This window comes from Mobula birostris, chromosome 31, assembly GCF_030028105.1.
Source record: "Mobula birostris isolate sMobBir1 chromosome 31, sMobBir1.hap1, whole genome shotgun sequence".
NCBI lineage: Eukaryota > Metazoa > Chordata > Chondrichthyes > Myliobatiformes > Myliobatidae > Mobula > Mobula birostris.
Window position 1 is genome coordinate 9361501 of NC_092400.1, and position 15393 is coordinate 9376893.

A 15393-nucleotide genomic window follows, 5' to 3' on the forward strand; every position below is an offset into this window, starting at 1 on the left:
ACTGTTCACCCTTTCCACTGCTGATCCCTGGATGAGGACCAGTGTGTGTTTCCTCAACTTCCCCTTCCTAAAGTCCACAATCAATTCCTTGGTCTTAGTGACATTGAGTACAAAGTTGTTGCTCCAACACCACTCAATTGACTAATCTGTCTCACTCATCAGGGATGTCTGCATTAGGAAGGAGACAAAGTGACTTTAAAGATGTTGACGCTGACTGAGAGAGGGTGGTGAAGATTTATTAATTACAGCTGATCTGTTAGCTGATGGTGATGCATGTTGGCGAGAAACATATTGAAAGCAGTGGTTTGGAACAAGACATCATTTGTACATTTAACAGAGCCTCTGAAGCCACAGGAGAGTAGAATGTATCGACAGGAATTACAGTAAGATGAAGTATAATTGTGGTAGCTATGGGGGTCAGAAGACCCATGGTGCTTTTTGAGATAGAGATGGAGAAAGGGAGAGAAAAATATCTGCAAGGAAGACCACTGTGAAAATTTATAATTGAAGGCTGAAGAAATTTTCTAGTTTGGGCAAGGTGACAGTGAACCATAAAGAGTCTAGATCCATACAGCTTGGAGGAAGTGAGTGGAATTAAAGGAGAAGTTGATCACTGTGAAGTTGGATAGTAAGGCAGTGGGCCATATGGACTTCAGCAAGGCCTTTGACAAGCCCTGAATGGTAGGCTAGTCTGTAAGGTTAGATCATTTGGGATCCAGGGAAAGATTACTAATTGGATTGATGGTTGAAAGCAGGGACTGATGGTCAAACATTTTTTCCCAGATTGGATGCCTGTGACTCATGGTGTGCCAATGAGGTTGTTGCTGGGACCTTTGTTGTTCGCTGTGTAGTGCCCTGGTTAAGTTTTCTACTGCTATACCTTGAGGTAGTTTATATTAGCAGTTTTCTGTAAAAGCAGTCTGTCCAATGGGTAAAATGTTTTGGTTTTGGCTAAAGGCAAGAATTCTTGTTGTTCAACTTGCGAATGTTGTGTCAGCTAAACAGGATGGTGGGATCGGGAGAAGGTTCTAGAGAGAGCTGGGCGGAGAGAGATTTGTGACGGACTGTAGTCTGGTTTGGGGTCTTTTGGCAGGAGTAGCAGAGCGGGACAAGGGAAGTGCCTCCGGATGCCGTTGGAAGGGGAGTCCCTGTTACCAGAAGTGCTTTGTGCAGATGAATGGCTCCAAGGAGAAAGGGCCAATATGTGTGTGTGTGTGTGTGTGTGTGTAAGAGAAAGCAAATATAATGATAGAATGTGGCGGCTGCTTTTACGCAGACCGTGGTCTAGTGTGTGAGTAAGAGATACACCCCAAAATACTCCAGTATGAGCTCCAAAGGTCATGTGCACATTGGACTGGTTTAACTGTAATGGGCCCTTTTATTGTATTTTTTTTCCTATTAAATGTTTGATAAAGCTGAAATTGGTAAATATACTTTCTTTATAATTTTATGCAGTGTACGATCTGTTATTTCTTGCCGATCAGTAATTGTGAATGGGCAGTATTTACACAGCAATAGCTCAAATTGAGGTTCCTTTAGTCACAGCATCACAACATTCCTGTTTGGTTGAACCCCAATCGTACTGGCCCTAGAAGTATATCGTTTATGAAAGGTGGCCTTCTCACTGCTGAGTAATGTGGCTGTTAATAGGTTAGCGAACAAGCTGAGTTTGTATACAAGCCCTGGTGAGAAGGTTACAGTTATTGATATGAACTGCTTGGTTTTGAGTGTACAATGCATAGTTAGTAAGTTTGTTGATGCTACTAAAATAGCTGGTATTGTGGACAGTGAAAATGGCTATCAAAACTTACAGAGTGATCTTTCTCAGCTGTGTAAGTAGGCCGAGGATTAGCAAGTGGTTTTCAATTAAGTGCAAAGAATTGCATTTTGGGAAGTCAAACCAGAGTACAACTTGTACTGTGAGGGCCCTGGGGAACATTGTGGAACAGAAGGACCCAGGAGTAAAAGTGCATAGTTCCTGAAAGTGGTTTTGTCGGTTGACAGGGTGGTGAAGAAGGTGATTGGATTGCTGGCCTTCATCAGTCAGGGCACTGAGTATTGGAGATGTGACATTGTACAGAATGTTGCTGAGACTGTTCTTGGAGTTTTGTGTAGTTTTTGTCTCCTGGTTATGAAACTGGAAGCATTACAGAGAAGATTTATGAGGAACAAATGTACTGCAAGGACACAAGCGGCTTAGATATAGTGAGGGATTGGACAGGCTGGGACTTCATTCCTTGGAACATAGGACTGAGGGGTGACCGTGTGGGGTGCATAAAATCATGAGGCGTTTTGTTAGGATATTTTTCTCTCTTCATTGATGATGTCTGACCTTTTGAATATTGGCCATTTTTTTGTTATTGAACCTCATAGGAACTTGTATTCATTGTTCTTTCTTTGAATGTGCAGCCCCTACTCTTTTTGCCCTATTGTTGGTGGCTTTGCTTTCAGGTGTTGAGGCGATTCAACCTGGAATTCTTTCCATAAACCTGTTTTTCCACTTTAAAAATAAAATCCACATCTACCTCTGGGACAGGTTTCTGCATCAGAAGGTCTATGATTTTGCTCAGTGTTATTTCTCAGTTGTGTGATAAAAGTAATGTACAAAGACTTGGCTCTGTTACTTAATTGTTCATCCATATTCCAGATACAGTAATTCCCAATTAACATCACTGAGAACATAAGAACTGCAATTAGTGTCCCCTTTCAGAGTATTCACAGCTCTTCCATAGACACAGAAATTAAGAGTAGGCTGTTCAACCCTTTGAGCTTTCTCTGCTATTCAATACGATCATAACTGATAACCTGTCTCAATACCATATGTTTGTTCTCCCTCCTTACTCCTTGAGGTCTTTTGCTTCAAATAATTTTTCTATCTCTTTCCTTTAATATATTCGGTAATATGGCCCCTACACCCCTCTTTGACAGCAAGTTCTACAGGTTCACAACCTACCAAGTGATGAAATTCCTCATTTCAATCTTAAAACTGTATTTCCGTAACCTGAGACTGTGATGTTTCATTCCAAGCCTCCCAGCCAAGGGAAGCATCATCCAGTCTGCCGAACCGCTGTTAGTGTTTTGTAAGTTTCACTTCAATCTCCTTTCATCCTTCTAACTATAGTGAATAGAAATCTGGATGATGTAACTGCTTATCATACAAAGGCATCACCATCCCAGGATTCAGAACTCAGTCTGGTGATTTCAGCCAAAGTATTATTTTTGGTATGGTCATGATTCTGCTATAGAAAATGTGACCTCAATTTGCATTGAGTAATTTTCCAAAAAATAGCAAAATCAGATAGTATAATTGATAGGGTTTTAATATAGGCTGGAATATGAGGGAATATCATTTTTGCTCAACTAAAACAAGTTGTGAAGCAAAATAGTTGATAAATGGCACTAAGGCAACCATGGGGTTAGATCTAGGCCAGATGAAAATGATTAAAGAAGTGAGATTGGAAATAGGCCATCCTTCACATAATTTTTTTTGTCAACAAGAACTATATCTAAGAATAGTAAAAGCTATTTCTGGTATTACAAAAGAGAAGCGTACATAAACTTGCTATCTTCATAGGGAAAAGTTATTTACAAAAAGAGTTTGGGCATGAACATGTTTTAATTGAAGAAAGTGCCACATAGCATATCTTTAAAATTCTGGGATGCGTAAAGTGGAATTAGGAATTGAGAACGTTGGTTCCATGTTAATAAGCCCCAAGCAATATTGGAGAAATGGCTGCCACTAATTACTGCCTCCTGTCACTGTACACTTACATTTATCAGGGCTGGGCTTGGCAAACTGCAGTTTGCTCTGTATTGCCCAGGCTAACATTCAGAGGCATTTAAAAATTTTTAACATTGAAGTAAATAATTAGAAAATAAAATAAGGTCTTACACAGTGAGGGCACTGAGGAGTGTGGAAGAGCAAAGGGCTCTGGGAATACAGATCCATAATTCATTGAAAGTGGCAACTCAAGTAGATAGGGACGTAAAGAAAGCTTTTGGCTCATTGGCCTTCATAAATCAATGTATTGATTAGAGGAGATGTAATGTTATGTTGAAGTTGTACAAGATATTGGCGAGGCCTAATTTGGGGTTTGCTAGTGTGTGGTTTTGGTCATCTACCTCCAGGAAAGATGTAAACAAGGCTGAAAGAGTCCAGAGAAAATCTACAAGGATGTTGCCGAGTTATAAGGAAAGATTGAATAGTTTAGGACTGTATTCTTCAGAACACAGAAGATTGAGAGGAGATTTGATATAATATTATGAGGGATACAGTTATTACCCCTCATAATACAATGTTATAGGGTAAAAGCAAGCAGACTTTTTTCCACTGAGTTTGGGTGGGACTACAACAAGAGTTCATGGCTTAAGGGTGAAAGGTGAGAAGCCTAAGGGAAACATAAGGGAAACTTCTTCACTCAGAGGGCTGGGAGCATGTGAAATGAGCTGCCAGCACAAGTGGTGCATGTGAGCTTGATTTCAACGTTTAAGAGAAGTTTGGATAGGTTCATGGATAGGGGTATGGAGGGCTATGGTCCTGGTACCTGTTAATGGGAGTAGGCAGTCTAAATGGTTTTGGCATGGACTAGATGGGCCAAAGGACCTGTTTCTGTGCTGTATTTCTCCGTGACTCTAAAATCATAGAAAGTTAATTAAAACACAACACAATTAGAAATAATTGAAACATGAAATAAAAGCAAAATTGTTTCTGAAAAGTGTTTTATTTTCCCATTGGCTTCATCGGTTTGTGCCCTACAGACCTCATTGTTGTGAGTGGAGATTTGGCTCCTATCCTTAATGCTAGGGAATCCTAGCAAGATAGAGCAGCAGTGCTGAACTTCATATGGGTGCAAGCAGGGGAATGTGGAGGCCAAATCTGTCACTCAGTCCTGGAATAGCACGTTCTGCCATGTATTTGCATGTCTGGGACTGAATTTGGTTTGATCTACTGGGACTGCTGGTCACAGACCAGTATGATCCATTCTAGCATATCAAAGTACTAGATGTGCAGGATAGTGCACCACTGGTAGCAGCTGATGCTGTAGCACGGACTGAAGAATTATGTTTATGATCAGCTTTGAATGGTATGGAGTAAAATATGTGTCAAGACGATCTAATTCCTACATTGTTTCTTTTGCTGCAGGAGAAGGGAAAAATTTGCCTGTGGGTGGCAGCAGTTTAGTTTGAATAATGTGGTGCTTGGAGGTTTGAACAATATTTCTATCTAACTTTACTCTAAAAAACATCTGATTTAGTTCCAGGGCACTGGGGAGTGATTTATACATGCTAAATGAAAACAAATGTTGAAATCTACTCAGTTGGTTCAATAGAGTTTGTTCTCTTTTTGTGCAGGCAAAGGGAAGAATGATGCCCAGAAAAGTCTGGATCTAAACAAAAAAGCCCGAATCTCATTTTCTTTCTGTTTATTATTAAGTATATTGTGGACTACCAAAATGTTACAAACAAGAAGAAGTAGAGATAAAGTTCATGTTGTTCAAAGTTCATCCATGACTGTGTGAAGATAACTACTTTGCTGTGAAGCCTAATCTGTGCTTGACTTTTTTGGGGAGAGGCAAAAGCCTATTAAGTTCTGTATCTGAAGGTGACTTCCAAGAATGGAACTGGGAGAAGCAGTGCTGGAGAAAGGGTGGGAGAAGTAACTGGGGATAAGAATCTAGTTACCTTCTCAGTTTGACTAGTGTTTTTGAAAATTAAAATAATCACTGACATTATGATTATCTTTTTGCGTTGATGTATTGTTAATTGGTCTCCTCTAAGCCACCAGTTTTTGTTTGGATGGATGTAGAGTCAAAATATGGAGATAGTGGTGAGTTTTGTAGACACTTGGCCTGCTATACAAGGCTATGGAGATTTTCCAACATCTAACATGAGAATCTTAGCCTACGGAAGTGTGCCGTTCCCTGAGGTCAAGAAAGCTGGACTATTTTAAAGCCTGTGCCATGAGAATTTGCCCTTTTCATCTCTGCTTGACACATATCTACCACCACAATCGGTGTACAGTGGATGTAATCTCATTGGTCCTCCACTCCGCCATGAACTACCTTGACAGCAGAAATACCTACATTAGGCTGCTGTTTATTGATTACAACTCAGCGTTCAACACCATCATCCACTCAGTACCACTCATTAAGCTTCAAACTTGGGCCTGTGTGCCTCCCTCTGCAAATGGCTCGTTGACTTCCACATCAGGAGATCACAATCATTGCAGATCGGAAATAACATCTGCTCGCTGACAATCAACACCGACGCACCTCAAGGATATGTGCTTAGCCTGTTTCTCTAACTCTCTCTATACCTATGGTTGTGAGACTAGGCATAGCTCAAACACCATCTGTAAATTTGCCAGTAACATAATTGTTGTTGACAGAACCTCAGATGGGGACGAGGAAGCATACGGGAGTGAGATAGATTGGCTGATTGAGTGGTGTCGCAACAACAATCTTGCACTTAGTGTTAGTAAGACCAAGGAATTGATTGTGGACTTCAGGAAGGGAAATTGGGAGAACACACACCAATGCTTATTGAGCAGTCAGCAGTGAAAGTGTGAGCAGTTTCACTTTCTTGGGTATTAACACCTCTTGGGCCAACATGTTGATGCATTTATGAAGAAGGCATGCTATCGACTATATTTCGTTAAGTGTTTGAGGAGATTTAGTATGTCACCAAAGATACTAGCATATTCCTACGGTGGAGAGCATTCTAACTGGTTGCATCACCGCTTGGTATCGAGGCGTCATTTCACAGAATCGGAGAAAGCTACAGAGAGTTGTAAACTCAGCCAGCTACATTGTGGCACTAGTTTTCCCATCATTGATGACATCTTCAAAAGGCAATGCCTCAAAAAGGCAGCATCCATCATTAAGGACCTCCACCACACCCAGGACATGCCATCTTCTCAACACTACCATCGGGAAGGAGGAATAGTAGCTTGAAGACACATACTCAATGTTTTGGGAACAGCTTTCCCATTCTCCATTCAGATTTCTGATTGATCCATCATGAACACTACCTCATTATTCTGTTATTGGAACCTATTATTTGTATGTATTGCACTGTACTACTGCTGCAAAACCACAAATTTCATGTCACATAGTAAACCTGATTCTGATGTCTGCACAGAACCAGATAATGATCTTTTTCTCTGGATGTGTCCTGGAATACCTTCCACCCTGATTTGATTATCTGAAATGCTTGAACAAATCTCTCGCCATACTAGGTTATCCTGCATGCATTTATTTGAAGGAACTGAAACAGAAACTATAATAGGTGAGCTTTTAAACAGATGGGGCAAAGACAACTTTAACCTCTCCCCTGAGACATTGCCAAAACTTACTTCCATTTCCTTGGTAAGTCCTCTGAGGCTTGTAAAGCTCAAATAAATTTGGAACCAATTTGAAAATACCCCATTAGCATCTCCCTATTAGTGTGCGTCCATTTATGAAATCTCTATCTACTTGCCTTAGTCTAAAAGCAGCTCTAATAAACCCTGAAATGTGCACATAGAGCCAGGTGATGCCGCGCCAACTTTAATAATCTAGTGTTTTTATTTCTTTCTGCTTTAGCCTATGTGTTCTTGGGAGCTAATATTTCTCCCAGACCTTGGAGCAGGCCACAGTCTCAAGCTGCCTGAATTTTGCTCAGTTGAGGCTGAACCTGCCTGCCTTTTCACTTTATTCCCATCTTTGTTTTAAAATACTCAACCTTAACTTCTAAATTTGGGCTAAAAATCTGGTCATTTTTCAACATTCTCTAAATCTACATTTGAACCAAGCTTTCAAAAATCTTCCTTTCTTCTTTATTCCTTTTGTCTATGGCTGTAATCCATTTCTAGGTAACATGACGTAGGACCTTTTCTGTGTTGTAGGTACATTCGTATTCAAGGCATTTTGCAAATGGGTGTTGAGTGATCATGGAAACAATCTTAGTAGAAATGTCCCACAATTAAATAACTGACTCTCAATAATTTCTTAAGATTGTTCTGTAGAAATTACCACAGAGAAGACGAGGCAGTACTACATCAAAGTTAACACTTTAATGAGTACATGTACTATGGGGGGGGGGGGAAACTGAATGCTCTTGAAATTTGAATGTTGTGTGAAAAGGAGATAGTGAATTATTTGATATTACGCAATAAAAAGTTAACAAATACAATTATTAAAAACATATAGGAACTCCTTTGTCTATTAGTTTCGATGAGCAAAACATTGGAAATAACCTTTTATGTAATTACGGTATGCTTTATTTTTTGACCATTTGCTATTGGTAGTTGTGCACATTAAATCTTATCTATCACTCACATTGATATACTCTGGCCATATAACAAATAACTTAGGCATTTATTGGCAGATTGGTAACAATTTCAAACTAGGTTCCCTGTTTTTCTGATCCTGATCTTCATCTGGGTTTTTTTTTTCAAATTGCTGCCTTTATAAACATGTTCAGGTCATGGTCCATGTACATCAGAACTCTTGCAACAAACAACTAGCAAAAAATGCACTGTAAATGCATAGCTCCATGTTTATAGCTTTCTTTATGACCAGTTAATTGTTAATTCAGCAGTTCTTTTACCTCGTGATGATGCAGTTTATTCAAACAGTATTTTTAATGATCCCCCCCACCCCCGTGAATCAGAGTATTTTTGTTTTCCACTGCTAGTGTGGCCTTTACCACAAATTGCTCCAGGTTACACAAATATAAGTTAACTAATAGCAACATCAATAGGTTTTAACAGATTTATTAGTGGATAAAATCTAGATGAGCATGGATTATTTAGTAATTGATATTAGGATGTGTGAAATCATTTATACATTGATTAAGGATGTAAAGCAGATTAAAATATTCAGTTGTTATAGTGAGATTCATAAATAAATTGAGACCAGAGCACACAGAGGGAAGCATAGTTTAAAGTTAAAATACATTAGCTTTCTTGAAGCTGTTTGAAATTGTGATATATTATTTGAAGTCTAGCACGTGCTAATATTTTTTCTTTCATTCAACTATTTGTTTAATTGACAGGCCTCTAGTGCCACCATTACATACAAGGAAGTAATGAGCACAAGAATAAATATCCTGGCTTGTTCTTGTTATTCCTTTATTAGCATATGTTTACCTCTCTGGGGAAGTGCCCTTTAATATTAGGTGTAAGCAATGTACTTTCTGGGATCTCAGTCAGCTGAAATAGTGAAGTCACTATCCTGCGACAGGATCCCTATTTTAGTAAAGAAAAGGACTTGAATTTTTATAGCACCTTGTGAGACCTTGGGAGATTCCAAAGTGCTTTACAGCTAACGATCTGTTTTTGAACAGCAGTCAATTAATACACACATCTCACAACGAGCAACAAGATTTATTGCACATTATCTATTTTTAATGATGTTGGTTGAGAGACATATTTGTTAAGGCACCAGGAGAATTTCACTGAATAGAAGCTTGTGGCTTTTTTTTCCAATCTATCTGCGTTTGCATTCAGGGTATCACATCTTCAGTAAAGGAGAACCTCGAATGTAGCATACAGTCTCAAAACTAAGTGAAGTGTCAGATTGAATTATGTATGCAAGCCTTAGGAAAAGAGGAACAAGAGGAATTCAACTTTGATTCTATATGGGCTAATAAATAGGTTTTTATTTTATTTAGAGATACAGTATGATATCAGGCCCTTCCGACTCAACAAGCGCCCATTTATACCCATGCGATCAATTAATCTGCTCAACTTTGGAATGTGGGAGAAAACTGGAGCACCCAGAGGAAACCTACGTGGTCACAGGGAGAAGGGAGAAGGGACAAACTCCTTACAGACAGTGGTGGAATTGAAGTTGGGTCGCTGGCACTATAATAGCTTTGTGCTAACTGTACGCTACCGTGTCACGAATCTGAATCTGTTTGACTATAATAGTACAGAAATACTTTCAAAATAGTGAAACACTGAGGTTTTGTTCAGCAATTTCCTCTCCAAATGGAATAAATAATATACCGAGTGGATCTTTCCAAAAGGCTCTAGTAGTTACCATTTGAATGTAATTGTAATAAGCCTAACCCTTGGAAGGCAAATTCATTAGAAGTGTGTTGTATATAAAATGAAAGCTAGTGTGGTAAGTCATTGTCTGAAGAATTATCTTTTCACTTTGAATTTGAATTCAACATTATGGTTGCAAACCATTGTAAGATTAATATTTCTTTAATTTTGTTTTTAATGAAGTAGCTAGCTATGGCAAAATACAAAATGGGGAAACAGAGTCTTAAAACAATCCAGGCAAGCTAACCCATCCAGTTTGAGTTGGAAACGGTTTTATAGAGCCTTATAATGAGACTATTGCATCTGTTATCATGCCACATCTGCATGCAAAAAGGGACAGACTGCAGGTGGGTGGTAGGATAATGCAGCCAAATAGACTCTTCCTCAAGCCCATGTATTATTTCCAGTTAGCTGCCACGAGAGTGATTGGAAGCTTCAACTGGAATTATAACACTGATGATCTTGGACCATGACTGTTTTAAGCTTAAAGACTGAGTAAAATTTATTTAGAAGTCATGCTTTGGTTTTGTTTGTTTCTTGCAACAGGGACTTGAAACAGGACTTAAAAAGGTCAGCTTTTTGCTGTGATTCAGTTACAAAGTCTTGACTGGATTTATGTGCACCTTTTACTTGAATACATGTCATCAAAAGTAGATTAGATTCTCCTTTAGCAAAATGAATAACATAGGAGATAATGCACTCTTTAGATGTAGAAGTCAGAATATTAAAATTAAGGTTCAAAGCTAAAGTAGCTGAACCATGAGAGTAAAGATTTTGGTAAAAAAGTGAAAATCTGTTCACTGGATTTATATTTTCATTGTAATTACTTGTGGAAATTAATGCCCTGAGTGGTCTAACATTTGTAAAACATGAATCATAGTAATAGCTAAAGCTATTAATGAGTGTTTTAATGGTCAATTTAAGAAACATTTTAAATTAAAATTGTCATTTATTCGTAATGGCATTTTTTTATAAACTGTTGTATATGCAACAGATGTTAAAAATTCTATACCTTGTCCAGAAAATTAGTTGGGTTGTTAACACATTGGTGTCTTGCTACATAACTACTTTACTGCTGAATTTCATTGTATTTGAGTAGTAATGCAACATTAATTTTATTGTTTAAAGTAAGTAAAGCTAAATCGACCAAACTAACAGTTGTAGTTTAGTTTGTAACAAAAAATTATGGAACTATATCTGTCACCCCCTCCCCTGAACACCACCATCAACCTTCCACCATTCTATAAGAATTGGTCAAGAATATTGTTCTTAGGATTTCAGTGATGGGCACAACAGTTAAAATAAGTGCACAGTATTCATTTGAAAATCTAGCAGATAACATTTGGTCTGAATTGTTGTCAATAAGTGCAATACATGGATATGGCTCTGGTATTGATTTCTTCCTTTGTTCAGTAATGGTTTTATCTTACAAGCTCTATTCCAGTACGTGATCACGTTATATCAAGTGAGTGGTGAATAGTTTTTTTTAGATGAAAGATTAAAATGAATTTATGTATGTTTTCGTCATTTTTCTGAAGTAGAAGCCTTGCCTAGTTGGGTTAAAAAAGGTTAGAACTGTTCTTTTGTCCAGTTTTGTCCAGCCCTTGTTATCCAAAGCAATATCTTTAAAATTGTTTTATTTCATCTGAGAGGTTGCTGTGTGCCTACTGACCTCTGCGCTCCTATTATAATGGACATATTTTCTTCAAAATATTTTCATTAGTTGTGCAATTATCAAGACACCTGAAGATTAGGAGGACTTAATGTGTTTTCAAATGTTATTGCTGATGGATGGGAGGATGAGAGCCGTGATTCTTTTTTGTACTTTCTCTCTTGCTTAATGCCTTTAGGAGGAAAGAACAGTCCTCGACAGAAATTTGTTGCAGCTTCGAGGTCCTGAACGGCGAATTGTATGGAAAGTGCGTTTTAACCTGGGTAACAGCAGTAGACAGAATGCACAGTGTCGAAACTCCATCCAGGGTAAACTACTAATTACAGATGAACAAGGTGAGGAAATACACCATGAGCTATTTTCTTCCATTGAACATATCCACCTACTCATTTTTTTAAATATAACCATCTCTTTGTTCATTGTCATGTGATGTTTTTAAAAAAAGTTTGATAATGTTCTGAACAATATTCTATAATATTTTGACATTGTTTCTTACATAGGAAAAGCTGTACAAATCCTAAAATATATTTGGAGATTTAGCATCATTTCCTTTTTATTACATTTTATTGCAGGCTATGTCTGTGAAAGGAAGAACTTGCTTGTAAATGGCTGCTGCAGCATAAATGCACCAAGCACAAAATTATATGCATGTGACACCTGCCTACCTAATGACTGCTGCAGTGTGTATGAGTACTGTGTTTCTTGTTGCCTTCAGCCAAATAAAGTAAGAAAATATTTTCTATCATGGTACAGATGTTTGGCAGATTATACATAGTAAATGCTGAATTGAATTACTAACATTCTGTTAGTACAATTATAGTTAAACATCTGAATGCTTCAGTGTTTAAGAGCAGTTGTACTTTTAAGAAGATGTGAAAATGAGTTGTAGGAGAAATCTTGTTTCATAATTAGGGAGTTGTGCAGCCAGCCCAACTCCACCATGCAGAGTAAGGTGCCTCCCTGAGCTAATCCAATTGCTTGCCTTTGACTCTTATCCCTCTAAGGCCTCTCCTACTTATATACTTTTCCAGCTACTATTTAAACATTGTAACTGACCACCGTTCAACCACTTTCCCTGGTAGTTATTCTATATTCTCACCATCCTCTATGTGGCGAAACTTTCCCCTCAGGTTCCCTTTAAGTCGTGCCACTCTCAGAACCTATGCTCAGTAGTTGTAGTTTCCCCTACCTTAAAAAAAGAATGTAACCATTCACCTTATCTGTGCATTTATGATTTTATAAACCTGTATAGGCCATCCTTCTGTGTTCCTTGCTCCAGGAAAACAGTATCAGCCTATCCAGTCTCTCCGCATTACTCAAGCCGCGCAGTCCCAGCAATAACCTTATGATTCTTTCAAAACCAGTCAAAGGTTTGGACTCTGCAGATTACTCATTACACTACACTGTACGATCTCTACTCTTTAGGCCCAATATATACGGAAAGCTGAGGGAGTCGGCAGTGAGTCTATGCATTGAGCCTGTTTCCACTTGTCTTATCCCAATTACACTAATTAATAGTCAGCAGTTATGTTACAAACAATATTTTACTGTCTGTAATGGCTGAAAAATACTTAGGGAGTATTGAGCTTGATCATTACATATAGCTAAAAACAGCCTGGCAGTAAAAAGTATTAATATTTCATCCATCTAAGTAGTTCATCCATTAAATAAGTAATATTGCTTTGCTGGGAATGGACCTGAAAAATTCTCTACTTCACTAATACTCTGATGAGTTAATCATTGAAAAGTAAAATATCACATGCAAAGTTTCTTTATGAATTAACCTTACAGGTTGCCTTATTTTTGGATAGTATTTGAAATATTTTATTGCTAACTGCATTTATAATGTGCCTTCTTATTTTCAGCAACCTCTGTTAGAACGCTTCCTGAACAGGGCTGCAGAAGCCTTCCAGAATCTGTTTACAGCAATTGAGGACCACTTTGAACTCTGCCTGGCAAAATGCAGAACATCTTCTCAGGTTTATAATGAATTAATTTCTGGAGACACTGAGTTAGTGATAAAAATATGTAATAGAAATGCATGTCATGCATCATTAAGTTCAATTTCCCATTTTTTGTGCATAGTCTTTATTTGGAATACCATCCTACCGTTACAATTCCATTTTGTCATTGCAAAACCTATTTACCTTTTGATAGCTGGCTAACTTTCAAAAGGGCTGCATTTAGTTTTAAATCATAATCATGTCAAAATACACTGAATAATTTCTAATGTTCATATATCCAAACATATTGGAAACTATTTTCCTAAAGATTTGTATCTTGAGGTGTACCTTGCACTGCTGAATACAGTGTGATATTTCTGATATCAGATTGAATTTCCTCTCTATCAAAATCCTTGGAGCGACAAATAAACACAGTGGAGCATTCCAAAAGAATTGTCAGACTCTGTAAGACAATAATCTTCTATACCTCAATATTTAAGCATCAGGGTTATATATTACACAACTGAGTGAATTCCAGGTTGTTTAATTGTGAAGAAACCTATGACAATATTGTCATTCAGGGACATTGGTACAGAAAGTATTGAGAAACTATCAGAGAACTTTTGACCTACCAGTCACAAAGCCCCTTCTGTTCTGTGGAAAACAAAATCAGCACTAGTGTGAGAAAGAGTGGCGCTGAGGGAAGTAGAGAGAAGGAAGACTGAATATGGAGATATGGAGGGGAACTGGTGGATAGAGGAGGGACGGAGGAGGGAAGGGACTGATGGAAGAGAAAACTGAAGGAGAGAAGTTGAGGAAGAGGATTAGTCCAGATTATTTCAAGAGTGAGTGAGTGTCTGTGTTAAAACGAGTGTGCACAGCTAATATTGCATCTAAGAGTGTGTGCCTGTATGTTCATCTAATGAACCCATGAAGCAGACCCTGATCTTCAATTGTCTTGCATCTCCTTACCAACTTAGAAAGAATTTGTTCTATCAAGTCTGTCCGGTAGCTGGTCTGCCATGACTACTCCTTTACTAAAAGAAGTCACAGACAGACAGCTCACCACTTCTCCAAATGTTGGAGTGTTAGTAGGTCACCCACAAGCCCAAGCGACTACCGAAGATGTCATTTTGTATTGCACAGTTCTCAAAAAGTATTACCAACTAATTCATTTGCTGAATATCAGTAAGACCTACAGAGGCATGCAAAAGTTTGGGCACCCCGGTCAAAATTTCTGTTACTGTGAATAGCTAAGCGAGTAAAAGATGACCTGATTTCCAAAAGGCATAAGGTGAAAGGTGATACATTTCTTTAATATTTTAAGCAAAATTACTTTTTTATTTCCATCTCTTACAGTTTCAAAATAACAAAAAAGGAAAAGGGCCTGAAGCAAAAGTTTGGGCACCGTGCATGGTCAGTACTTAGTAACACCCCCTTTGGCAAGTATCACAGCTTGTAAGCACTTCCTGTAGCCAGCTAAGAGTCCTTCAATTCTTGTTTGGGGGATTTTCACCCATTTTTCCTTGCAAAGGGCTTCTAGTTATGTGAGATTCTTGGGCCATCTTGCATGCACTGATCTCTTGAGGTCTATCCACAGATTTTTGATGATGTTTAGGTCGGGGGACTGTGAGGGCCATGGCAGAACCTTCAGCTTGCACCTCTTGAGGTAGTCTATTGTAGATTTTGAGGTGTGTTTAGGATCATTATCCTGTTGTAGAAGCCATCCTCCTTTCATCTTCAGC

General features: G+C 38.3%; 1 protein-coding gene across 2 annotated transcripts in view; it reads left to right on the top strand.

The window, feature by feature from the left end:
- Positions 1–15393, top strand: part of spring1 (SREBF pathway regulator in golgi 1) — a 33305-nt gene that overhangs the window by 14829 nt on the left and 3083 nt on the right. The window contains exons 2-5 of one of the 2 annotated variants that reach the window (XM_072247587.1): positions 11884–12040; positions 12278–12429; positions 13571–13684; positions 14036–14113. In XM_072247587.1, coding sequence (XP_072103688.1) covers positions 11884–12040; positions 12278–12429; positions 13571–13684; positions 14036–14077 — 465 coding nt within the window. In that variant the 3' untranslated portion in view covers positions 14078–14113. The remainder of the gene's footprint in view (positions 1–11883; positions 12041–12277; positions 12430–13570; positions 13685–14035; positions 14114–15393) is intronic. The other variant, XM_072247585.1, reaches the window with a different exon arrangement.